The sequence below is a fragment of the Stegostoma tigrinum genome, chromosome 19 (assembly GCF_030684315.1).
Source record: "Stegostoma tigrinum isolate sSteTig4 chromosome 19, sSteTig4.hap1, whole genome shotgun sequence".
Taxonomy (NCBI): Eukaryota; Metazoa; Chordata; class Chondrichthyes; order Orectolobiformes; family Stegostomatidae; genus Stegostoma; species Stegostoma tigrinum.
Window position 1 is genome coordinate 11213765 of NC_081372.1, and position 26308 is coordinate 11240072.

At 40.9% G+C, this 26308-nt stretch overlaps 1 protein-coding gene across 7 annotated transcripts in view; it reads left to right on the forward strand.

Moving 5' to 3' along the window:
• The window catches only part of LOC125461263 (E3 ubiquitin-protein ligase Itchy-like), a 95598-nt gene that overhangs the window by 22155 nt on the left and 47135 nt on the right, over positions 1-26308 (forward strand). For 6 of the 7 annotated variants that reach the window (XM_048549817.2, XM_048549815.2, XM_048549819.2 and 3 more), the window contains 8 exons: positions 412-553; positions 2284-2408; positions 9061-9198; positions 14379-14439; positions 15869-16041; positions 19096-19294; positions 22374-22469; positions 24384-24558. In XM_048549817.2, coding sequence (XP_048405774.1) covers positions 412-553; positions 2284-2408; positions 9061-9198; positions 14379-14439; positions 15869-16041; positions 19096-19294; positions 22374-22469; positions 24384-24558 — 1109 coding nt within the window. Of the gene's footprint in view, positions 1-411; positions 554-2283; positions 2409-9060; positions 9203-14378; positions 14440-15868; positions 16042-19095; positions 19295-22373; positions 22470-24383; positions 24559-26308 lie in introns of those variants that run through there. The other variant, XM_048549821.2, reaches the window with a different exon arrangement.

The following is a 26308-nucleotide window of genomic DNA, read 5'->3' on the forward strand; positions in this document are numbered from 1 at the left end:
ATTTAGGAAATAGAAGACATACCTAGCCGTGCTATAGTGCAGTATTCTTGTATGCAGTTGAAACATCACATTGGATGTAAAGCACTGTAGTTACTTAAAACCTCTTGCATCCTAAAATTACTACCCTGTAATCATTTGTGTATTTGTTGCCTAAAGTTGGTTGTTTTCTTGGGATGCTGTTTTGCTGGTGCCGGCTGTCATGACGTATACTGGCTGGAGCCCTTTGTTTAATTGGTATATGAATCTCGCAATTATTAGTCTTTTGGATGAATTCACGTGGGATCATGGAGTGATAGTTCACAATTGGCTAGTAATGTTAAAAATGCAAAAATGTTGCATTTCAGTTCAATGATTGTAATTCTTTCTAAAGAATTGTTGCCTGTAAGTTTTTCTTTCTATATTTGTTTTTAGTCATTTGTGCAAAGCTGAAGGAAAATAAGAAGAACTGGTTTGGACCCAGTCCCTATGTGGAAGTGGCAGTTGATGGCCAGTCAAAGAAAACTGAGAAGCTTACCAATACACACAACCCCAAATGGAAGCAGCATGTCACAGTGTATGTTGAGATGTCGAGTATTTACTTGTGCTATCACAGCGAATGTAACTGAATTACATCTGTTCAATGCAACTAGTGCCTGTGACAAGATCTGCAAAACAAAAATGAAATTGTGGTCATGTTTAATCATGGTATTTTGTTCTCATTGAACAGGGGAAAAAAAAAGATACTGACCTCCTCAATAAAATGATCAAAAACTGAGATAACCATGATGTTTGTTTGTCTGAAGTATCCCCCACCTCATGGCACCTCTAGACGTAACTTAGCTATAGCCTGTCTATTTCCAATATTCTCCCATGGTTTTCCTCACTTATAAAGAGAAATTTGTTGGGGCATTTCTCACTACTGGCTAGTATTTTTGAAGTTATTTGAACATGAGCCCTGATCGTTTTCCTCTATTAATGTAACACTTTTTAAACAAGAATACTGAAATTATTAATATCCTTGAGAAACAAATATTACACATTTATTGCTAATGTTTAATTACCCAGAAATAAATTGACTTCAGAGGTCATAGTGAACCACCTTGTGTTAGACTGCAGTTTCATACAAGTCAAACAAGGTAAACGCAGACTTTGTTTAATTCACTTATGGCGTGTAGGTGTTGCCGGCTGGACTAACACATATTGTCCATCCCATGTTGCCCATCAGAAGGTTGTGTGCTGCTTTCTTGAACTTCCACAATCCAATTGATGTAGGTACATCCACAAAGCCAAATGGGCCCATTGACCTGGGGATATGATTCCTGTTTAGAGTGACTTCATAAAGTAGTGTTTTCTTAGGTTCAAATCCTATGTGAGCCTGATCTTGTAGCTTAAGTGGCGTGGTCAGAGTGAGTTTTCTTTCTAGGAGAACATTGGTGAAGCATTTTAATTTCTAATACAATGCAGCAGTTTTGGTGGTTTATTTCTAGTGCTAGTCTACAAATTGCTAGGTTTAATGATTAACTTTTATAACTTGTCATGGTGGGTTTTTAACTCACTATCATTTGGATGCTTCTAGTACCAGAACTGTGACCACATAACTGTATATGGAATGATGAGTAGCAGCTTTTTAGTTGTGGAAAAGTTTCCATTCTTAGGCTTTGACCCTGAATCTGTGTTTCTAATATCACAAATGGAGATCAACTCGACATAGGTTTGAAATCAAGGGCTTCTAGTCAGTGACACATAGCATAGACAGCTGAAGGGTGCAACGAAGGATTTTTAAAGTATAAATCGTCAATTAATTTATTTTCTCCTCCAATTTTTTTCCACTTTCTGTAGAGTTTGTTCTTTCATGATGATCTTTGTTACAGTACTCTTAGATCCTCCTTTATTGTGTGGAACTGAGACTAATTGATCACTGTTTGTCATTTTAGAGTTTTGTGTATAGTTGGCCAGATTAAAAACATTGAAAATGACTGGGTACCTTACAGTGGGGAGAAGATCTAGTTCTGCTTAGTTCTTGGCCTGTTTACCAGTTACAGAAGGTCTAATGACAGGATGTGACATTTTCCAGAACCTTGAGCAAAGATGCAGTATGTGGCTTTTCCCTTCAATTTCCAAACACCGTTACTGGGAAAGAACTACAAATGAGTTTCATTCAGTTGAGGTATCCAAAAGCAGTGATGAAAGACAAACATAAGTTTAGTTTATAATAGCATAATGGTAGGTCTGTTCTGTGCTGTACTGTCCTATGACACTCCAAAAATCTCGTTTTATTAATTACCTTTTGTTTTATTTATGTAGGATTGTAACACCATTCAGTATGATCACGTTCAAAGTTTGGAGCCATCAAACACTAAAATCGGATGTTCTCCTTGGTTGTGCCACTCTGGATGTCTGTGAGACCTTAAAGTCGAATAACATGAAATGTGAGTTTGTTGTGCTTTTCAGCCCTGATGTATTAATTAGGCCACTCCCATGCTCCTCGGAGTAACGTAAATGATACAGGTTAGTTAACCATTTGCTGGCTGAAGGATGAGCTGAGCTGCAGTATTTGGGATCCTGTGGACAGAGCGCAACTATGTGCATGAGGATAGGATTGCACAAGTGTCTTATTTCTGTCATTAAGTCAGAAGTCACACCACACCAGGTTATAGTCCAGCAGGTTTATTTGAAATCTGACAAACTTTTGGAGTGCAACCCCTTTGTCAGCTGCACCTGACAAAGGAGCAACGCTCTGAAAGCTTGAGATTTCAAATAAATCTGTTGGACTATAACCCTGGTGTCCTGTGACTTCTGACTTTGTCCACCCCAGTCCAATTCCAGTACCTCCACATGATTTGTGTTATGCTCTTGGAACAATTCCAAAATGTGAACAAGACGGTTTTCAGAGACTCAGAAGCTAATAATAATGAAAATTGGGCCGCCATTTTAAAATAGAGAACTACCATTGTAAATAGCAAGATGGAAATATATCACACTCTCATTACAATTCAATGTTCATTCGCAGTTCCTTGTTGTATTTTAGCTACTCTGCATCATCATTCCTGATGTTTTTAATAGGCATATTTCATGCATGTAGTTTTTTAACCTTCCTTAAAATGTTTATTCTTCAAGTTCAGTTTTTTAAAGGTGTTTTGAAATATATTTTGATGCATAGTTTCTTTTTACCTACTCACATCACTTTGTCATTTAACACTTAATGGATTACCACACACCTCAGGATCCAAGTAATCACATTCTAAAATGGGATCCGGTAGAGAATAAATATAGGTAGGACTGATTGTATGATCCCATTCTTTTCACCTTCACATGCTGTAAATTAGTTCTACTTTTATTGTTCCTTCTCCCTGGAATTTGTATACCTATTTCTCACTATGCCATATGTGCTGACAGCCTTGCCAAACAGCAAACCTTTTATTAACCAGCACCGATGAGACTAGGAATGTATCAGAGATAATGGGAACTGCAGATGCTGGAGAATCCGAGATAACAAAGTGTGGAGCGGGGTGAACACAGCAGGCCCAGCAGCATCTTAGGAGCACAAAAGCTGACGTTTCGGGCCGAGACCCTTCACCAGAAAACAGGGGTGGGGAGATTGTTCTGAAATAAATTGGGGCGGACGGGGAACGGATTGAAGATGGATAGAGGAGAAGGTAGGTGGAGAGGAGACGGACAAGTTCAAGGGGTGGGGATGGAGCCAGTAAAGGTGAGTGTAGGTGGGGAGGCAGGGAGGGGATAGGTCAGGCTGGGGAGGATGGACAGGTCAAGTGAGCGGGATGAGGTTAGTAGGTAGGAAATGGAGGTTGCGAGGAGGGGATAGGTGAGCGGAAGAACAAGTGAGGAAGACGGGGACGAGCTGGGCTGGTTTTGGAATGTAGTAGTGGGGAGGGGAGATTTTGGAACTTGTGAAGTCCACATTGATGCCATTGGGCTACAGGGTTCCCAAGCGGAATATGAGTTGCTGTTCCTGCAACCTTTGGGTGGCATCACTGTGGCGCTGCAGGAGGCACAGAATGGACATGTCCTGTAAGGAATGGGAGAGGGAGTTGAAATGGTTTGCGTCCAGAGGGTGCAGTTTATTGTGAACTGTTTATTGTGAACTGTGACAACTTGTCCATCCTGGGACTCCTGCAGTGCCGCAATGATGCCACCCAAAGGTTGCAGGAACAGCAACTCATATTCCGCTTGGGAACCCTGCAGCCCAATGGCATCAATGTGGATTTCACAAGCTTCAAGCTTCAAAATCCACCACCCCAGCACATCCCTGCCTCCCTAACCTGTTCTTCCTCTCACCTACCCCCTCTCCCACCTCAAGCCACACCTCCATTTCCTACCTACGAACCTCATCCCGAACTCCCCAGACTGGCCTATCCCCTCCCTACCTCCCAACCTGCGCTCACTTCTACAGGCTCCATCCCCACCCCTTTAACTTGTCTGTCTCCTCTCCATCTATTTTCTCTATCCATCTTTTTGATCCGCCTCCCTGTCTCTTGTTATTTATTTCAGAACTCTCTCTCTATCCCCCTTTTCTGATGAAGGGTCAAGGCCCGTAACGTCAGCTTTTGTGCTCCTAAGATGCTGCTGGGCCTGCTGTGTTCATCCAGCTCCACACTTTGTTATCTCAGACCAGGATCGTGTTGTTTGATCAAATATTCTGGTTGATCCACTTCTGGTTACTTATCAGTTTATCTAGAGTGCTGGATTGCAGAGTGTCGGTTTTAAAAAAAAAGTTTGCTAAGCCATGTGCCACTGAACATTGTCAAACTCGAGTCTTTCTAGATTAGAATATTTCAGCAAGCTAAGTAACTCCATATGGAGTACTGCAACCAAATCAAACCTGTCTTTGTCTGGAAATCGCAAACACACAAATTATACAATAGTCCATAAGACATCGGAATGGAAATAAGGCCATTTGGCCCATCGAGTCCACTCTGCCATTTAATCATGGCTGTGGGCATTTCATCTCCACTTCCCTGCACTCTCCCCATAACCCTTGATTCCTTGTGAGATCAAGAATTTATCAATCTCCGCCTTGAAGAAATTTAATGTCCTGGTCTCCACTGCGCTCCGTGGCAATGAATTCCACAAGCCCACCACTCTCTGGCTGAAGAAATGTCTCCTCGTTTCCATTCTAAATTTACCCCCTCTATTTCTAAGGCTGTGCCCACGGGCCCTAGTCTCGCCGCCTAACAGAAACAACTTCCCAGAGATAATGGGAACTGCAGATGCTGGAGAATTCCAAGATAATAAAATGTGAGGCTGGATGAACACAGCAGGCCAAGCAGCATCTCATGAGCACAAAAGCTGACGTTTCGGGCCTAGACCCTTCATCAGAGAGGGGGATGGAGAGAGGGAACTGAAATAAATAGGGAGAGGGGGGGAGGCGGACCGAAGATGGAGAGTAAAGAAGATAGGTGGAGAGAGTATAGGTGGGGAGGTAGGGAGGGGATAGGTCAGTCCAGGGAAGACGGACAGGTCAAGGAGGTGGGATGAAGTTAGTAGGTAGATGGGGGTGCGGCTTGGGGTGGGAGGCAGGGATGGGTGAGAGGAAGAACCGGTTAGGGAGGCAGAGGCAGGTTGGACTGGTTTTGGGATGCAGTGGGTGGAGGGGAAGAGCTGGGCTGGTTGTGTGGTGCAGTGGGGGGAGGGGACGAACTGGGCTGGTTTAGGGATGCAGTAGGGGAAGGGGAGATTTTGAAACTGATGAAGTCCACATTGATACCATTAGGCTGCAGGGTTCCCAGGCGGAATATGAGTTGCTGTTCCTGCAACCTTCGGGTGGCATCATTGTGGCAGTGCAGGAGGCCCATGATGGACATGCCATCTAAAGAATGGGAGGGGGAGTGGAAATGGTTTGCGACTGGGAGGTGCAGTTGTTTGTTGCGAACTGAGTGGAGGTGTTCTGCAAAGCGGTCTCCAAGCCTCCGCTTGGTTTCCCCAATGTAGAGGATGCCACACCAGGTACAGTGGATGCAGTATACCACATTGGCAGATGTGCAGGTGAACCTATGCTTAATGTGGAATGTCATCTTGGGGCCTGGGATAGGGGTGAGGGAGGAGGTGTGGGGGCAAATGTAGTATTTCCTGCGGTTGCAGGGGAAGGTGCCAGGTGTGGTGGGGTTGGAGGGCAGTGTGGAGCGAACAAGGGAGTCACGGAGAGAGTGGTCTCTCCGGAAAGCTGACAGGGGTGGGGATGGAAAAATGTCTTGGGTGGTGGGGTCGGATTGTAAATGGCGGAAGTGTCGGAGGATGATGCGTTGTATCCGGAGGTTGGTGGGGTGGTGTGTGAGAACGAGGGGGATCCTCTTAGGGCGGTTGTGGCGGGGGTGGGGTGTGAGGGATGTGTTGCGGGAAATACGGGAAACGCGGTCAAGGGCGTTCTCGATCACTGTGGGGGGGAAAGTTGCGGTCCTTGAAGAACTTGGACATCTGGGATGTGCGGGAGTGGAATGTCTTATCGTGGGAGCAGATGCGGCGGAGGCGGAGGAATTGGGAGTAGGGGATGGAATTTTTGCAGGAGGGTGGGTGGGAGGAGGTGTATTCTAGGTAGCTGTGGGAGTCGGTGGGCTTGAAATGGACATCCTTACAAGCTGGTTGCCTGAGATGGAGACTGAGAGGTCCAGGAAGGTGAGGGATGTGCTGGAGATGGCCCAGGTGAACTGAAGGTTAGGGTGGAAGGTGTTGGTGAAGTAGATGAACTGTTCGAGCTCCTCTGGGGAGCAAGATGCGGCGCCGATACAGTCATCAATGTACCGGAGGAAGAGGTGGGGTTTGGGGCCTGTGTAGGTGCGGAAGAGGGACTGTTCCACGTAACCTACAGAGGCAGGCATAGCTGGGGCCCATGTGGGAAACAACTTGCCAGCATACTCCCTTTCTAAGCCATACATTATTTTGTAAGTTTCTATTAGATCTCCCCTCAACCTTCTAAACTCTAATGAATGCAATCCCAGGATCCTCAGCCGTTCATCATACATTAACCCTACCATTCCAGAGATCATCTGTGTGGATCTCCGCTGGACACGCTCCAGCGCCAGTATGTCCTTCCTGAGGTGTGGGGCCCAAAATTGGGCAGAGTATTCTAAATGGGGCCTAACTAGAGCTTTATAAGGCCTCAGAAGCACATCCCTGCATTTATATTCCAACCCTTTTGAGATAAACGACAACATTACATTCGCTTTCTTAATCACGGACTCTACCTGCAAGTTAAACTTTTAGAGAATCCTGGACCAACACTCCCAGATCCCTTTGTACTTCTGCTTTATGGATTTTCTCACCATTTAGAAAATAGTCCATACCTGTGTTCTTTTTTCCAAAGTGCAAAACCTCACATTTGCTCACATTGAATTTCATCAGCCATTTCCTGGACTACTCTCCTAAACTGTCTAAATCTTTCTGCAGCCTCCTCACCACCTCAGTACTACCTGCCTGTCCACCTATCTTCATATCTTCAGCAAACTTCGCCAGAATGCCCCCAATCCCTTCATCCATATCATAATATATAAGGTGAACAGCTGCGGCCCCAACATTGCACCCTGCGCGACACCACTTGTCACCGGTTGCCACTCTCAAAAAGAGCCTTTTGTCGCAACTCTCTGCCTTCTGTCAGACAGCCAATCCTCAATCCAAGCCAGTAGCTCACCTCGAACACCATTAAAATTGAGAGGAAAGATTATTGTCCTGAGATGCTGACAACAATTGAAACATCTCTATCTATCTTTCAAGCAGTCTGAATCTTAATTTCAGGAATGTCCTCCCTCAGACTGTTTGTTTCTCTCATTCATTCGCTGTCTTCCTTTGTGACCCTTCTCAAAAAATTACCTTTTCGATCAAACTTTCAATTATCTACTACTCCTGTGATTTCATGTTGGATTTTGTTTGGTAATATTCCTGTCAAAAATGTTGGCATGTTTTGCCAAGTTAAAAACACTGAATAAATTAACTCTCTTTTTGCGTCTTGATTTTACCTTTTTGCTAGTCTCAGCACAGCCTTAAATTGCAATGAATACTTTTTTTTAAACATTGGCAGTATATAAATTTTGTGGTTTATTTAGTTTTGGCCTTTTATGTTGACAAATGTTGTCAGTCCAGATTTGTAATGTATTGCATAAAATTCACACAAGTGGCAAAGGAGTATATGATGTTCTGAGTGCTGTTTTTATAGAAGACATTTTTAACTTTGATAAAATTTTTAACTCTCTCTTTTTTAATGTATATTCTGTGGTCCACCTAAGACCCACATACCACTGTTTACTACCCCCATTGGGGATTTCATCTGTAGATCTAGAATAAACTGGCTGCAAATGAGCACTAACTTAATTTGCTGGTGCTAACTAGCCAAGCAAGGGTATTGAGGGTCCTACGAAAGTCCAAGTTCTCATATTCTTTATACAATGGGGTGAGGCTTCTAGCCTTGTATTCCTCTTTATAAAATTGCAAATAGGTCAGTGCATAATAAGGTTACAAGAGGTGGATGGGCAAACTGTTAATGTTTCTTTGGCTGTGGAATCTAGAAAACATGGCTCAGAATAAGGGGCTTTGTCGGACTTAGATGAGGAGTTTCTTCAAACTCACTCAGTTTGTGAGTTTTTAGAATTCTGTTCCCAGTTGGATGGTCAGTCATTAAGCATTTTCAAGACAAGAGTTTATAGAAAAGCACAGGAAGTTGGAATGGAGGTAGAAAATAAGGCGTGATCTTGTTGAATGGTGGAGCAGGCTTGAATGTTCAAACACATTACTCCAACTGTAGTTCCTACTTTCTGATGTAGGTATGGATTAAAGTTTGATAACATCTTATGGCAGCGTTCTGATATCCTGTCTAATTACAGGCTTGAATTTACATTTATTTTTGCTCATTTATTTTGTATGTTTCTTCTTGATCAGCAGTGAGTCTCTGGTGAACAATGTTTTTCTGTTGATAACTTTCCAGCTAAACAGTTAATTGAACAAAACATTTCTGGTGCATTTTATTTTTACCTATGTAACATGCATTGATGCATTCTCTCTTGTGCAAAGAAGTAGTAATGAATCATTGCAAGTGTGGTATCCATGACTAATTTTGCATTTAAATCTTTCTTTCAGTTGATGATGTGGTTATAAAGTTGCCACTCACAAATGAACGAGACATTGTGGATGGGGCAAGTGAACTTATTGTGTCCTTGGATGGGTTAACTGTAGATCCGGAAGTCTTAATTAATGGTGACCCTGCAGCTGCAAGAAGTATGTAAGAAAATTGAAATCCTGTTTCATGAACATAATGTGTTGTGGGCAACATGTTCCAGTGGATTAACTGATTTTGAGTCAGAAGTTAGCTTTGAAATGACCTTGTTTGTACCATTGTATGTGAGAACCTTGAGACCTTTGATTAGATGATGTATAAGCACAAGCAGTAAATTGATGCCCAGAATTCGAGTGTTTAGCCTTTGCTCTGGTAGAATGATAAAGAGAGTTTAAAAAAAGACCTGTCTGAAGTTAAGATCTGCATACTCCATTGGAAGAAGTATTTGTCTTCAGGGTCAACTCACTTGTTACTGCAATTACAATTTTTGTAAATATTGCTAATATATACTTAATATGTTATTGGATCAGTGACATCTTGATTGAAAAAATAATCTGAATATGAAATATTTGGTATCATGAACAGCTGTCAAAGCTCAAAGTACGTGCATGCATTCTAGGGAATGATGCATTCCTTTATTTGGAAAGTGAATGCGGTATAGGCCGAGGTTTTCAAATACTGAAATTTGAAACGTCTGTGAATGCGCATTCCTTTGACAACTATTCAGGTAAAAGGGGAAAACAGTGACAAAGTGGTTATGGTAAATCAGAGCTTGAATACATTTTGGGGGAAAAATATTGCTGAAGCATCATGCCATCAGTCCAAAATGATGTCCTATCTATCTCAAGTGAGCAACACTGGAAATCAATTTTGTAGCTCGATCAATGGAAGATACAGAGGCTATATTTTTCAGCAATTAGCTAATCAAATCAAACATGTAACTCTGGCTGTTAGTAATATTGCAAATCATGCTTAGAGCAATGTACATTCTTATGCTGATACTTATTCTATTTTGCTGTGGAGAACGTGCTCAAGCCTAGTGCCATGTTCGAAATAACGTGAAGCGTGAGAATTCTATAGTTTCAACCAATCAGACCTCAGTTTCTTTTCCCCCCTCGAGCTTTTCTTGATAGCTTCTCAAGGGGTACATTTTGACTACCGGGCTACTTTTTTTGTTTGCATTAGCTCCTCTTTTTATATGACAACAGGAATGTATTAATTTCCTATCTACCACAGTATTTAAATTGGGACAAAACAGTGGGCATAAGTTAGCAATTAAGGGTTTTTCCAAAATAACTGACACTTTTTACATTCAAGAGCCATAACTCTCTTTATATATCTGATGAGGTCAAGCATACTGTATTTCAATCGCATGCACAAAGCTGAAACATTTTAAACTGGCAGTTAGACCCCGGCTTACTGCATCTCACATTTCGATTTCAGATTTAAAGTATTCAATACCATAGGATCCAATACTCTTTCTTCCAAGTATGGTAGTTTCAAAACCAATGCAAACTTAATCCAAAGATTCCACGTTCACTTACAAGCAATTCAATAATCTGAGTTTAAATTTCTCTTTAATCCCATTTTAACTGAGTGCTTCTTTGTTGACAGGTTTAAAATTGCAAATCCACTTTTCACACGCCGGAGATGTCTCCTTTGCCCCTACTCTCCCACAACTCACTTGCAGCCCGCTATTCTCTCCGCAACACCCCTTTTTGCACGTACCACACCACCAGCCCAAGTATTTGCTTAGACCCTGCCATTGGAACTCCCAGATCGACAAGATTCCTGATCCTGGCCTTGGCTAAAGGTGACTTCTCAATCTTTACTTTGGTGAAAGATGGTTCCTGAACCTAGCTTTGACCAATGGTGATATTTGCCTATTCTGTCACTGCTTTTTCTCGCTTGCCTCGCTGCCTCTTTCTTCTCTCCTGTTTATTGCTGATCAACTTTAGCAGGCACAGGAAAGAACTGCACTGTGATTGATGGTACAGCTCCTCAGAATTTCCACCCATACTGTTTACTGAGGTGACCTTTTTTGGTACTTTTGGGACTGCATTCATTCACTACCCCAAGTATTTTGATTATTGCAACTGATCAGCTCCCATTTCCCCTATAGTGTATTCTAAAGAACAAAGAAAATTACAGCACAGGAACAGGCCCTTCAGCCCTCCAAGCCTGCACCGATCAAGATCCTCTGTCTAACCTGTCATCTATTTTCTAAGGTTCTGTGTCCATTTGCTCCCCGCCCATCCATGTACCTGTCCAGATATAGCTTAAAAGACACTAACGTGTCTGTGTCTGTGTCTGCGTCTACCACCTCCGCTGTCAACGTGTTCCAGGCGCCCACCACCCTCTGTGTAAAGAACTTTCCACGCATATCTCCCTTAAACTTTCCTCCTCTCACTTTGAACTCATGACCCCGAGTAATTGAGTCCCCCACTCTGGGGAGAAAGCTTCTTGCTATCCACCTCTCTATACCCCTCATGCTTTTTGTAGACCTCAATCAGGTCCCCCCTCAATCTCCGTCTTTCTAATGAAAATAATCCTAATCTACTCAACCTTTCTTCATAGCTAGCACCCTCCATACAGGCAACATCCTGGTGAATCTCCTCTGCACTCTCTCCAAAGCGTCCACATCCTTTTGATAATGTGGCGACCAGAACTGTACACAGTACTCTAAATGTGACCGAACCCAAGTCTTATACAACTGTAACATGACTTGCCAACTGTTGTACTTAATACCCCGTCCGATGAAGGAAAGCATGCCGTAAGCCGCCTTGACCACCCTATTGACCTGCGATGCCACCTTCAGGGAACAATGGGCCTGAACACCCAGATCTCTCTGTTCATCAATTTTCCCCAGGACCTTTCCATTTATTCTATAGTTCGCCCTTGAATTAGATCTTTCAAAATGCCTCACCTCGCATTTGCCCGGATTGAACTCCATTTGTCATTTATCTGCCCAACTCTCCATGCTATCTATATTCTGCTGTAATCTCTGGCAGTGCCCTTCACTATCTGCTACTCCAACAATCTTAGTGTCATCTGCAAACTTGCTGATCAGACCACCTATGCCTTGCTCCAAATTATTTACATATATCACAAACAACAGTGGTCCCAACATAGATCCCTGTGGAACACCACTGGTTACAGGTCTCCAATTTGTGAAACTCCCTTCTACTACTACCCTCTGTCTCCTGTTGCCTAGCCAGTTTTTTATCCATCTAGCTAGCATTCTGTTGCGATCTTTTGAAATTTGGCATTCTTGGGTTTGCGCTGAAATATGTAACACAACAAGCTTCGAGAGCTTGTGTCTTTTCTCAGCAAAATTTAAGGTTCCGTTGCTGAACTAGTAATCCAAAGGTCAAGATTAATGATTTGAAGCAAAAAGTTCATATCCCACCCTTGGCAGCCAGACAGTTTAACCTCAGTAGTTAAACTATATCTGGAAGAAAACACTGGCCCAAGTCATGGTAGCAGTATGATAGAATTTTTTAAAAAATGAAAACCCAGCTAGTTCTGACATGTCTCAGAGCTACCTGGCCTGTCCTATATGTGAATTCGTATGCACAGTTATCTGGTTTTAACTACCCTCCAAAAAGACCTTACTAGCCAATTGGTTGTGCTCAAGAAAGTGACTCACCATCTCTTTCAGTGCAACTAAACTGCCAATAAATACTGAGCCTTTCCAGTAATGTACACAATGAATTGGGTTAGTAAATTTGCAGACGACACTAAGGTCGGTGGAGTTGTGGATAGTGACGAAGGATGCTGTAGGTTGCAGAGAGACATAGATAAGCTGCAGAGCTGGGCAGAGAGGTAGGAGTAACCAGAAGGCAAAGTACTGGGCTAATGGTAAGATTCTTAGTAGTGTAGATGAGCAGAGAGATCTCAGTGTCCATGTACACAGATCCTTGAAAGTTGCCACCCAGGTTGACAGGGCTGTTAAGAAGGCGTACAGTGTTTTAGCTTTTATTAATAGAGGGACCGAGTTCCGGAACCAAGAGGTTATGGTGATGCTGTACAAAACTCTGGTGCGGCCGCACTTGGAGTATTGTGTACAGTTCTGGTCACCGCATTATAAGATGGATGTGGAAGCTTTGGAAAGGGTGCAGAGGAGATTTACTAGGATGTTGCCTGGTATGGAGGGAAGGTCTTACGAGGAAAGGCTGAGGGACTTGAGGCTGTTTTCGTTAGAGAGAAGAAGGTTGAGAGGTGACTTAATTGAGACATATAAAATAATCAGAGGGTTAGATAGAGTGGATAGGGAGAGCCTTTTTCCTAGGACGGTGATGGCGAGCACGAGGGAGCATAGCTTTAAATTGAGAGGTGAAAGATATAGGACAGATGTCAGAGGTAGTTTCTTTACTCAGAGAATAGTAAGGGAATGGAACGCTTTGCCTGCAACGGTAGTAGATTCGCTATCTTTAAGTACATTTCAGTCATCATTGGACAGGCATATGGACGTACATAGAATAGTGTAGGTTAGATGGGCTTCAGATTGGTATGACAGGTCGGCACAACATCGAGGGCCGAAGGGCCTGTACTGTGCTGTTATGTTCTATGAATGAATGAATTTGAAAAAATCTGAAATAATGTGTAAAATCAATAACTCAAACCCTCTAAATTTTCCCTCTAGCTGTGTTCCATCTATATCATTCTTGGTACTGGGATCTATATTTTTGTACTTTTTAAAAAAAAATTGAATGCTCATTATGTGCATCTTAGAGGAAATAATGCCCAGAATATGCCCAGCTTTTAAATACTCAACTCTTCAGGTTCAGTTTGAAGGTAAAGAGCTTCGAACCATATTGTGAATACCTGTTTTAGAGCTTCTGCCTGCATTTATCTCAGCAAAAGTAAAAATATGACAATAAAACAGCGTATTTGATTTAAGAGTAATGAACATGGAATGGATTACTGAGGGGAGCAAAATGTGTGGAAGTGAGCAAATAGTTGCCCAAAAAAATGGGAGAATAAGTGCTACGTTGTAGATAGGGTGGTAATCAGATGTGCCACAATTGTCCTGCTCATCATTGTGTCCCCACGTTATTCTTTATGTACAGTGTGCTTCTTTTGAAGTTAATTTCTCTGTGGGTCTCTCCCCATTCCTGGTCTCAATGTGCATAAACTGACAATTAGTAAGTCAGTCTTGAATCCCTTCTTAAAACAACTTTTATGAGGCTTGTAAGGAGTAGTTTTGTAGTGTTGGAAAGGTAACTTGTGTCTGAGTTTATTGGCGTGGGCAATGGAGATGAACCAATGTCTATCCCTCTAATATATCACTGCACAATTGCATTTTCATAACTTAAGTGTACACTTTGATTTCTTTCAGGTAACACCCCAAATAAGAGTTCCAGGTGTGGCACTGAGGCGTACATACTAAACCCATCAAGGTACGACCAAGCTTTCTGAATTCTTCATTTACTCACTTCAAAATTATTCCTCCTCTATTGCAAAAATGGAAATTATTGCATTCTGGCCAAGACAAGTGCTGTAATGTATGTAGTAGGGCACCAAAGTTAAATTGCAGACTTGTGTACATGAGTGATTCATTAATGGGGCTCATCGTTTTTTAGACGTGAAATCTATCCCGATGAAGCAGTAAGACCTGCTACTCCTGTGCACTCAGTTGTAGAATGATAAATAACCAAATTTCTGTTAGAATTGAGTCCAGTTTGCTGTGGTACAAAACTCACCTTAAACTATTTGTGTCTCCAAAAATCTGTAAAAGCTTTCATTTTCCCAACATTGTAAAAGTAAGAGTGGAAGATGAGCTTGGGTGGCCAAAAACCATGACTTTGCCTTCCTCCTTCTGCTTGGGTATCTGTTCCCATTGCGTATCTTTTGCCTGTTCAACATCCAGAAGACTTGAGACCTAAACTAGCAGTTACCTACTTGCCTTGCTGTGCTTTCTTCATTGTTTTTAACAATAATGGCCTGCACAGTGGTCTTTAGTTTCTTGTGTGGTTTTCATAATTCAAAGGGGAAAAATCCCCTTTCCTGTAGCAGTTTGGAAATGTTTCTTAGCTGCTCTAGATTTATTTAAATTTGAAAAGTCAAAGCATCCTTGGTGTCCTTTTTAACTGGTAGCAGCAGGTATGGTAGCATATCACTGGTGTTGCCCATCTTCTTTTAAATCATGCTATAACAGGGTGCTTCAGCCATGAATACAACTTGTAAACCGAATCTTAAGATATTGTTCAAATATATATTGCATTCCCTGTAGCAGTTGTATTGAACCAGTCCTATTTTCTATTCTTTCATTCTATTAAATTGTGGTTCACTCTATTGGATTGTGTTGTGATAAAAATGATAAAGTTAAGCTAGTAAGAGGATTGATTATGAATGTTGAACTTCAAAAACAAATTGTAATGGGATTATTGACAACAGTTTCTCATTGTATTGTTAATTTTTCTTTAAAGTGGTATTTCCTCCAAGTTAAGAGATAAGTGTGGAGAATTATTTCACCCTAATGCGAAAGCTGTGTCAGGAACTTAGAAAAGGCATCAGTCTTTTTTAATTAGTGAGTTATCAGCATTACATTTTTTTTGAAAATGTAAGTGATCCCAGAATTAGAATTAGAGTTTTTGAGCACAGCAGTGGGTGTAAGGACTAATACATTGCCCATTTTCTTTTCATGTCTCGTCATTCTGAAGGACTTCCCTGGGACATCAAACAGCTAGTTTGACAAGTTTTGTTTATTTTTCTTTAAGTACCACATATAATTGACCTTGATGGTTTGATTTTAAGTGTTGTTTGGGTTCCAACGTAATTCCATTGATATGCCATTAATTCTGATCAGACTTGTGCAATCACTTCTAGTGCAAACGGGGATGCTGTTTCTCAAGAAGGTTCATCAGAAATGAGGTCTGCTGATGAGTGCAGCATGAATGGCAAAAGTACGCCGTCACCATCTCCAAAACCATCAAAGCCAGTGAGACCTCCAAGACCATCACGACCTCCACCCGCCATTCCATCCAGACCTGTCAACACAGGTAAATCAAGAAGTGAATTGACCCTTCGTGGACAGCAAATCATTCGTGTGAGAAAATATATTTTATGACTTGTAATGGATTACGTGATTGGGGTGCTCTTAAGCACTTGAAGTACTTTGAATTCAGATCAATTAAACTTCTTTAAATGGAGATGAGACTGACAGATGTTTTTTTAAAACATAGCTCCTTGGCTAAGCTTTTGATCACCACTGTCCTTTTGATGTCAGTTTTTGTTTGCTTATCCTGTTCTAAAGATTTTGGGACATTTTACTGTATTTACAGGTGTAATACAAATGGAAGCTGTTTTAGACCCTTTGCCTTTGGGTATATTTTAAAATATGTTTGTTTAGATTTTCTTTATGGTCTTGGCTGTCAAACTGTGACAGTTTTACATCTCTTCTTCCTGGCTTTGACTACGTCGAACCTAGGTGTGCACTGCTCTACGATAATGAGATTTCATTCTGTTGACCCTTTAAGATGTTTATTTTTTAAAATTTTGACCTTGGACATCAAGCCAAGAACAACTAGAAACTCCTTGAATAGTTCATTCATCTTGGGAATAAAATGATGCTGAACCTGTCAAAGTATATGAATTTTATTTTGCAGCATTTAAGTGCTGTATTTTTGAATTAATTTTATTTTGTGCTAGCTTTTGGACAAGGCTTATGATGTTATTTTCCATTGATCAATACTTAAATCTTCCCAATTTCAGTTCCTGCCACTGTTTTTCCCTTATCAATGTTTGATTATGTTTTGCATTACTACAATCATGTCAGGATGAACTGCTTATATTATGCCAGTCTGCAAGCCAAAAGTAAATATCAAAGTTCGGTTTGAGGTGATCCCATTGGTCAGTTGATTTGTTTCTAAAGTTAATAGCACTGTACTGAGTTGCAGACTTTGCCATTGACTGAAAAACAGCAAATTCTGAAACAGAAGACAGACATCATTGCCAACTTTTAGTTTTGCCCCATTTTTGCAAAGATGAGGCTAGCAGCAGTTTATTGGTTTGATGTTCATATAATTATTTGGAAATGCATGAGTATACCTCAATAAATACATTTATTGAAGCTTTTCATCATACACAAATTTAGAATAATTTGCAAGATTACAAATGTATACGGGAAGAAGCTGTTATACTGCATGAGAAGAAGGTGCGGGTTGGTTGGCAAGTGTATTTCCATTAGTCAAGGTGTTAACATGGAGAATGTACCAGTTTGATAACTGATGTTAACAGCTAAACTCTGTTTCAGTTTAAATAATGCCAATTGACTCCAATTTATCAAGGCATTGCTCTGAGGAGTCAAGATAATTTGTTGCGATGAAACAGACAGTGTGTTGCAGATGCAAAGAGCAGGCCCCTGTCTATTAGTATTCCTATGGACTGGAAGGTATGAGTGTGGCACAGTGCAGGCCTAACTGACCAACCTAATTGGTATCTTTTTATTTACATGTAGTGGAATTGGACTTTGATTTTTGCCCATTACTATTTACCGAGGAGGAGGTGATGGTGAGCTGCGTTCTTGAACTACTGCAGTCAGTTCAATAAAGGTGCTCCTACAGTGCTATTAAAGGAACTGTATGGTGCAGGAGCAGACGTAGGCCATTCAGCCCATCATCTCTGCTCTGACATTCAGTAAGATCATGGCTGATCTGATTCTCAACTCCACTTTCCCACCTTCTCACTGTAATCTTTGATTTCTTTACTGATGAAAAATAAGGATATCTTAGCCTTTCATGACTGACAGCCTCACATTTATTCACAATATATTCCATCTGCCAAAATTTTGCCCACAAGGCTAAACCTGTTGATGTCGCTCTGCAGACTGTGTCATTCTCACCATTTGCCTTCCCGCCTGTTTGCGTCACTTGCAAACTTGGCTATAGTATGTGTACATTTTCCTCATCCAAGTTATTAATGTATATTATAAATGAACCTGGCCTCAGCACTGATCCCTGTGACACTCCGCTAGTTGCAGGTTTCCGTTCTGAAATTGCCCCTTTTATCCTAACTTTCTCATCTGTTAGTTAACAAATCCTTTGTCCATGCTGAAATACTTACTTTGCCACAGATTTTTATAAATTCCATCGTTTTTGCCAAGTGACATTAAAGAAATGGCTATTCATTTCAAAATCAGCATGGTGTGTGACTTGGAATGGTACTTGTAGTTGGTGGAATTCCATTGTATCTGCTGCCATTGTCCTACTAAGACTGTAGTTGAGAGTTTGGAAGGTGCTGTCCAAGAACCTTCAGTAATTTGTGCAGCGTGTCTTGTAGATGTGTGTCAGTGGTGGAGTAGCTGAATGGCACTGCATTCACAAACAATTAAGCCAGCTGTTTTATCCTGGATGTTGTTGAACCCGTTGGCTGTTGTTGCAGTAGCAATGATCTCGGAGTGGAAACTATTCCATCATGCTGCTAACTATGCCTTTTTTGATGATGGACGGGCTTTAGGGAGTCAGGAGGTGAGACCATAAGACATAGGAGTGGAAGTAAGGCAATTTGACCCATGGTGTCTACTCCTCCATTTAATCATTGCTGATGGGCATTTCAACTCCACTTCCCTGCACTGTCCCTGTATGCTTGATTCCTTGCAAGATCAAGAATTTATCGATCTCTGCCTTGAAGACATTTAATGTCCCGGGCTCCACTGCGCTCTATGGCAACGAATTCCACAGGCCCACCACACTCCGGCTGAAGAAATGTCTCCTCATTTCTGTTTTAAATTTACCCCCTCTATTTCTAAGGCTGTGCCCATGGGTCCTAGTCTCCCTGCCTAACGGAAACAACTTCCCAGCATCCACTGCAGGATTCCTAGCTTCTGACCTGCTCTTGTATCCACTGTATTTATATCGCGAGTTCAGCTTAGTTTCCCCCAGGATGTTGAAAGCTACACTTTTCAATACACGGTACCCTATTTTCTTGCAGACGCCAATAACGCGCATACACCTACCATTCCAACTGAACAAAGTAAGCAGCAATTTTCTAGTGAAATGACTAGCTTTTAAGTATAATCCTAGGTGACTCATTCCCAACTCTGCTTTTGTCATCAGCCTGTGAAAATGGATATCCAGCTCCCTTAGAGAATGGCCCTTCGTCTACAGTTCCACCTACGATGAACACTGTTCCTGCAGCTGTAGCAACGAGTGAACCGGATGCATCACCCAGTAATGGTGCAGTACCACTAAATGCATCCATTTCTCCTGGTGACAGAACGTTAAATACTGTGAACAAGGGTCCACTTCCACCTGGGTAAGATTGTATTTTTTTTTAAAGATGTATTGAATATTCTGTTTAAAGGAAAACAACCTGTCAATTAACACTTTTAAAGGATTTGTAGTTTGAAACACTTTGCTTGTTGTCAGGGCAACCCTGAATATATTCATAGCCAATGAAACTTAATTCAAATAGGTATGCTTCAAGTAGTTTAAAAAACCAAAAGAACTGTGGATACTAGAAAGCAGATTGCTGAGAAGTTTCGGCAGGTCTGGCACTACCTGTGGGGAGAAATCGAAAAGTTAACGTTTTGGGTCCAGTGACCCTTCAGAATTGATGGTAGCTAGGAAAAAGCTTTTTTTGTGCAGAAGATAGATTGGGGTAAGGAGTAAACAGTAGGTGGAGATAAAGCCCAAAGAGAGAGAAGAATAGTTGGACAGACAAAAGACCTTAGAATGAATGGCTGCACTTAAGGACCATTAGTGGCTAACAATGGGTAGTGTGTATTAGCAGACGATGTGATAACAATCTGTTGTGTGGGGTAAGGACCTGAGAAAAGGTGCCTCCAATCCTAAAATTGTATTCAGTACAGAAAGCTGTAGAGTTCCCAAGTGGAAAATGAGGTGCTGAGTTTTGGAGCATGGCAGCAGGCCTGAGACACCAGTGTTGGCTGGTGGAGACAGTGACGTGATGAAGTGGCAAGAAGCTGGAAGCTCGGTCTCTTTTGCGGATAGAATGTCTGTTTCCCGTTCCACCCTACCATCTGAGATTTTTTTAAGCGTTTTGTTTTTGCTCCAGATAGTTTAATTTTATAGTGTTTGCCTTGATTCTTGTATAGTTTAAAATTACATTTCCTAATGTTTCCATGCAGCAGCATATACTGAGATTTACTTGTGCCAAACCAAAATGACAATTTGAGCAGGTTATTAATCTTGTGATTTGCAATACAATAATATTAAATATATTTAATACAAACAAAATTCAATTCAGATGTGTACAGATATTAAATAGCACCAGTTCCGCTCTTATGGGCTCACCCAGACTGGTACCTATACTGATTATTTTTGTGTACTCCCTAAATGATTCATCCCTTCACTCCCTGCTGCCATCAGAGAAATTTCGCCTGTGCTTTCTGACCCCTCCAACATAGTTTCTATTTATGTACAATTTCTAGCCAGCTGAAATATTGTTGATGCAGTATCTGGGCAGAAATCAGGTTGCATGCGAATAATAATGTTGAATCTCATGTCGGCAAAGGGTAAGGACTTGTGAACATTTGTGTTCATCCAGAATTGCATGAATAAGCCTGATCCATTTCTAAGTTGGCGATGCTCATGGTGTGATAGCAATGTTATAAGATGCTAATGGGATGGATATTTTTGACCAGAAAAACAGAATTATCACAGTGCAGCAGGAGATCATTCAGCCTGTTATGCCTGCATCAGCTTTGTTATCTCGTGTCAATCTCCTACCTTTTCCCCATATTTCTGCATACCATTCTGATCCAAAATAAGCATCCAGTGCCCTCTTTGAATGTCTCAATTGAACCTGCCTCTACTACATTTCCAGGTAGTGCATTCCTTGCTGTAACAGTTTGCTGAGTGAAATTGTTCTAGTCTCACCATCTTTTGCTTGCACATCATTTAGTAACTGTGTCCCTTCTTCCTTGTCTCTTTTACTAGTGGAGACATCCTCACCACATATACTCTGTCCAGCTTGTTGTGATTTTGAAAACCTCAGTCAGATCTCCTCTTAGCCACCACTTCACTGGAAAACCAATCCCAACTTCCTCAAACTATCCTTCTAGTTGAAGTTTCTCATATCTGAAGCCATTCAGATAAGCTTTCTCTCCAATACGTTTGTATCTTTCCCATAATCTGGCACCCACAGCAGTGAATGGCGCTCTTGCTGAAGTCTAACCGATGTCTATAAGAAGTTCAGTTCATCTACTTGCTCTTTTATTGTATGCCCTTAGTAATAAAGCTGAAAACTTTGTAGGCTTTAACGTTTTGCATTAGCTTTATTGTCAAGTACTGCTTTCTTCATCTGTTCTGCCATCTTTGATCTGTGCATGAATACAACCATGAATCATGCAGCACAGAAGGGAACCATTTGACTATCAAACCTATGTTGATTTGATTTTAATTGAGTTTTGTAAATTTAAGTCAATTTTTAAAACGTAAATTGCAGCATCCAAAATCAATTTATGCTTCTCTTACCATCATCTCTCCACCTCAGCTTATTCTTAAATATTTTTGACTTGCCAAGGAGTACTTAGGTTTATATAAAAACCTTATCATATTTTTCAATTTTATAACATTGCTTTTTTTAAATCACCCCAGAGAATTGCTTCTACGTGCTGTCCAAGGCCTTGATGTCCTTTCCTAAAGTGTATTGTTTAGATTTGGACATAGTACTCCAGTTAGGACTTTTCCAATGGTTTGTAAAGATTTAGTCTACCCTTGCCTTTGTTATTGTGGTTCTGTTAATTAAACCAGGGATCCCATATGCTTTATTAACATCTCAACCAAACCTGTCAACTTCAAAGATTGGTGTGCATACAATCTATTTTCATAATTGTGCTATTTACTCCATATTCTTTCTCATCAATCTTTCCACTAAAATTTATCATTCACACTTTGCTTATCCTTTTATTTAAGTAGTTAGCAATGTGAAAATATCAAACTATTGATCACCATGTAACTTCCCAGCAGTGATGATTCCTTTTAAGGTCAAAACCAACTGGCCATAATATTTGTTTCTGCTCTAGTGTTGTTGCAGGTCTGTAACTTATGCAAATTTATATTGCATTGAATTTTCCTTCAGGAATGAGCTTTAGTAGCTAGTTCTTAGTGTCAGACATATTCCTTGACTTACTTTCAGAAATACTTTGAAAAGGGCATGGCAAATAAATTTTTTGTACAATTTCCATTTCTCTCCCCTCTTCCAAGACTATGAAAGCTCCACCACTTCACTCGGTCTTAAATGGAGCTAAGGAGGCTGTGCAAGCAGCACTCCCCTTTCATGGTGGGAGGCAGTGAGAGAATGGTTTCTTTTTTAATATGCTGTTTCTCTCTTAGTAATACTGTATATTTTACCTATTTTCTTTCTAAAGCTGGGAGCAGAGGGTTGATCAGCATGGCAGATTGTATTTTGTAGATCACATTGAAAAACGAACAACGTGGGAAAGACCACAGCCATTGCCTCCAGGGTAAGTGGATTGCGATTCAGTTTGGGATGCTCATCAGTAGATGGCTGTTTGTAGGGTAAGTGCCATTAAATTGCAAAATGAATCGATTTTTTTTCTCAGAGGATGGTAATGAAATGGAAGGCAACTAAAATTGTTTGCTCGTGTCTTCAGCCTAGCTGCTTCAAGTGTAATTTCATTGGGTTTTAGGTAGCTTTTTACAGGACTCTCGGAGGAAGCTGAAGTTTGCTCGGAGAAAATGTCTTCTCCAAAATATTCTTGGCAATCAAGTTTTGAGCATGTTTCCAGTACGACTGGTCATGAGTGGTGAGACAGGTCACAGAAAAGTCAATTTCTTCTGCTCTAATGGAGATCACTGAATAGTGATTTAAGAATATGTATACTGATCCTACCTTTTTAATGTCCTGGGAATCTGTGGCCTGAAACCTCCAACCACAAGAAATTGGAATAGGAGGACACCATGTCACCCATTGAGCTGATCTAACATTCTGCAGGATCATGATTGATCTTGGACTTCAACTCTACTTTTCTCTGTTCCCCATTTTCCCCTGATTTCAAGAGATCAAACATTTGTTGGTGCCAACCTTAGCTGTACTCAATGACAGAAAATCCATAACCCTGTTGGGTACGGAATTCCAAAATTCACAACGCTTTGAAATTTCTCCTCCTTTCAGTCCTAAATAATAGGTCCCTTATCTTAAGACCATGCCCCCATGTTCTAGATTCCCCAACCAGTGAAAGCATATCTGTCCGTGACCGGTTAAGCCCATCAAGGATCATGTAAGTAATTTAACCGAAACTTGTTGACCAAAGTTCCAGTATTGAATCTGGGTCCATCCTCAACTGTTCGATGCAGAGACAAAATACTTTACACTGGATGAGATTGCTTTGAAAGACTGTCCTCAACCACCTCTTGCCCGAGAAGCTCCTGTTAAATCACTCCTGGTTATCTGTTTCACAGCCCTTTGGCTCAGTAGGACTATTATGACTTTACCTTTACCTGTTACTTTACATCTGAGCCATTGGACCTGTCAAATGTATCATTATTTAATATTAATGTTTAATCCTGGATGACAGTATGTTTATTGGAACCAGCTTCAGCAGTCCTTATGCCCCATAGTATTTGAAGGACTCATAATCCATGTAGCTAGCTGTTTTTTGTAATTGCTGCACTCATCTCTCACATTGCTTTATCAGATTTTGATACGTCTTCATAGAGTGGTGTGGTTCTGTGCCGAGTGGTTCTGTGCCGAATCAACAAATTCATCATCTTTGTGCTACACCAGTTCATAATATACACTAATAGTTGTGTGGCATATTGTAGAATGTGTTTGGAAATGACTTTGTTGAATTGTGAGAGAAAGTTATGTAACCATGGAAACGATCTCCGGTCTGTTTTTAAAGTCCAAGCCATTCATCATGAACCTCTAAGCTCTTTTGTGCCATTTAAACTCAAAGCAAAAGCAGCCTCAACATTAAAAATCATTCCACTATCTCTTTGTGGTCTATCTACTTATTCTTCTGAGGCCACCAATGAAGCTTGTTCTTCCAGGGCAGTGGATACGTGTAATTTTATCTCTTAGCTGTGAATTATCACAGTTGCCAAGATAGGAACTCTTAATCTCAGTTCTCCTTCTCTACCTGATATACCTGACGCATGTCTCTTATCTCCACAGGGCTAATAATCAATTGCTATTATGTATCACTCCCAAGAAATACTAGTTCTATTGTACTTCTTTTAATACATAACACTTATGTCAAGCATTATAGTGGCTGTTATTACAAAATTATCATTAAAACCAACTTTACATTTGGAAATAATGGACATCACTAACAAATACTGTTCAGTAACATTGCTGGAATGAATAATACTAATCCGTCATTAACCACTTCTTCCTCTGATTTCTTTCCTGATAGCTGGGAGCGGAGGGTTGATGAGAGGCACAGGATTTATTATGTTGACCACATTACCAGGACAACCACATGGCAGCGGCCCACAGTGGAGTCAGTCAGGAACTTTGAGCAGTGGCAGTCACAGCGAAATCAGCTTCAGGGAGCCATGCAGCAGTTCAACCAGAGGTTTATTTATTCGGTAACTAACTTACTACACTATCTTTTTGAATTTTTAAGGAAAGAACTGGAAATCTAATGTGTAGAAAATGAACATTGTGATTTCAGCACCTTTGAAAAATGTGTCCATCTCAATCCAATAGCAGTTGCATTTCCTTTCAACCTATCTGATAGGTACTTGAATAGGATGCATCTGTCTTTATAAATAATGGAATCTTGAAGTAACTCCTTTATCCAAAACGGGAGTGAGGCAACAAGTCACAAACTACAGACCAACTAGCTTACCATCTGTCAAGGAAAACATCAAAAAGTATTTTTACAGCAGGACACATAGTAAAGTTCAAGGTAATCGGGCAGAAACTTGTTTTGTGAAAGGGATCTTTTGCCAATTTACTTATTTTTTTTTAGGAAGGAATAAGTACTGTGCTTAAAAATAGGGAGGTATTGCAAAAGCTGTGCCAGGCAGTGGTCAGACCACAGCATGAATACCAGGAACAGTACATACCTCCTTACCTAAGGAAACGTGCTGGCATCACAGGCTGCCTAGAGAGCGTTCATTAGGCTCTGGAGAGATTTCTTGTGGGTAAAGGTTGGGGTAGTAAGCTGGGCTTGTGCTCATGGATGTTAATGAATGAAAGGTGACCTTAGCGAAGTAAGAATCCTGGACAACTTAGCAGATGAAATGCTGAGAAGTGTTTTTCCCCTTGTGGGAGATTCTAGGGCCAGAGTGCTTCATCTCAGAAGAATGGGTTCTTATTTAAGACCAGGATGAGGAGGAATTCTTTCTCAGTAATGAATCTTTGGAATCCTTTACCGCAGGGGCTTTTAACGATAGATCGATTAAGTATATTTAAGGATGAGAGAAACAAATTTATAACCAGTGTTTAAAAATAAAGAGCTACCCATTTCAGACATGAAATTATTTTCTGACAGGTGGTATTGAGACTTTAGGACTCTCCCTTCAAAAGGCAGTAGAAGCAGTGTCTGAATATTTTTAAGGTCAGAGATTGATAGATTCTGAATAAGGAAGAGAATTGGTTGGAATGTAGGATAATCGGATCAACCAGGATTTCACTGACAGAATAGGCTGGAGAGGACGAGTACCCTCCTCCTCAGTTTGTAGGTTCATCAGTGTCTGTAGATATTTCATTGGAAGTCAGGCTTGATTTTTCCATTAATCTACTAAAACGTGCTTGAGTTGTTGCTCCACAGCTTGTGGGTCCTTGGTCAAACTGAATAAGTTGCTTGTCCACGTGCCCAGTTCTTATTGACTGTAAACAATTGATATTTAGCTTTATTGTTAGATCAGCAAGCAACTAGGCTGGCATCAGCTTGTGTGAATGTGTTTTTAACAATGGAAAGTCATAAGTATTGATTGGTACACTGGAACGTACAATCTACTTAAGTTATACAGTAGAAGTTTAATTATTGGTCACTTACCATGATCTGTTGGTATAACCATGATCACCTCCATTGTAGGGATTTTGGCCATTTCACTCTAAATTTGTTTTGTCTCCCTATCTCGGTTTCTTTTGGATGTTAGTGTACTGGATGGTCTTGTTCAGCTGATGGTGTTAACAGGCAGTCTCTGCCTAGTGCTGGCATGACACAGTAGTTGAGGTAGATGGATGTGGGTGACTTCACTTAAAGCATTTGAAATTAGGTTGCTGCACAAGAAAAGAACATATCATTTCCACTCTGAGCCTCATTGAAAATAGCTGCTGAAATTCATAACTTCACGCCACAGGGAGCGAGTGTGAATCATTGGGTAA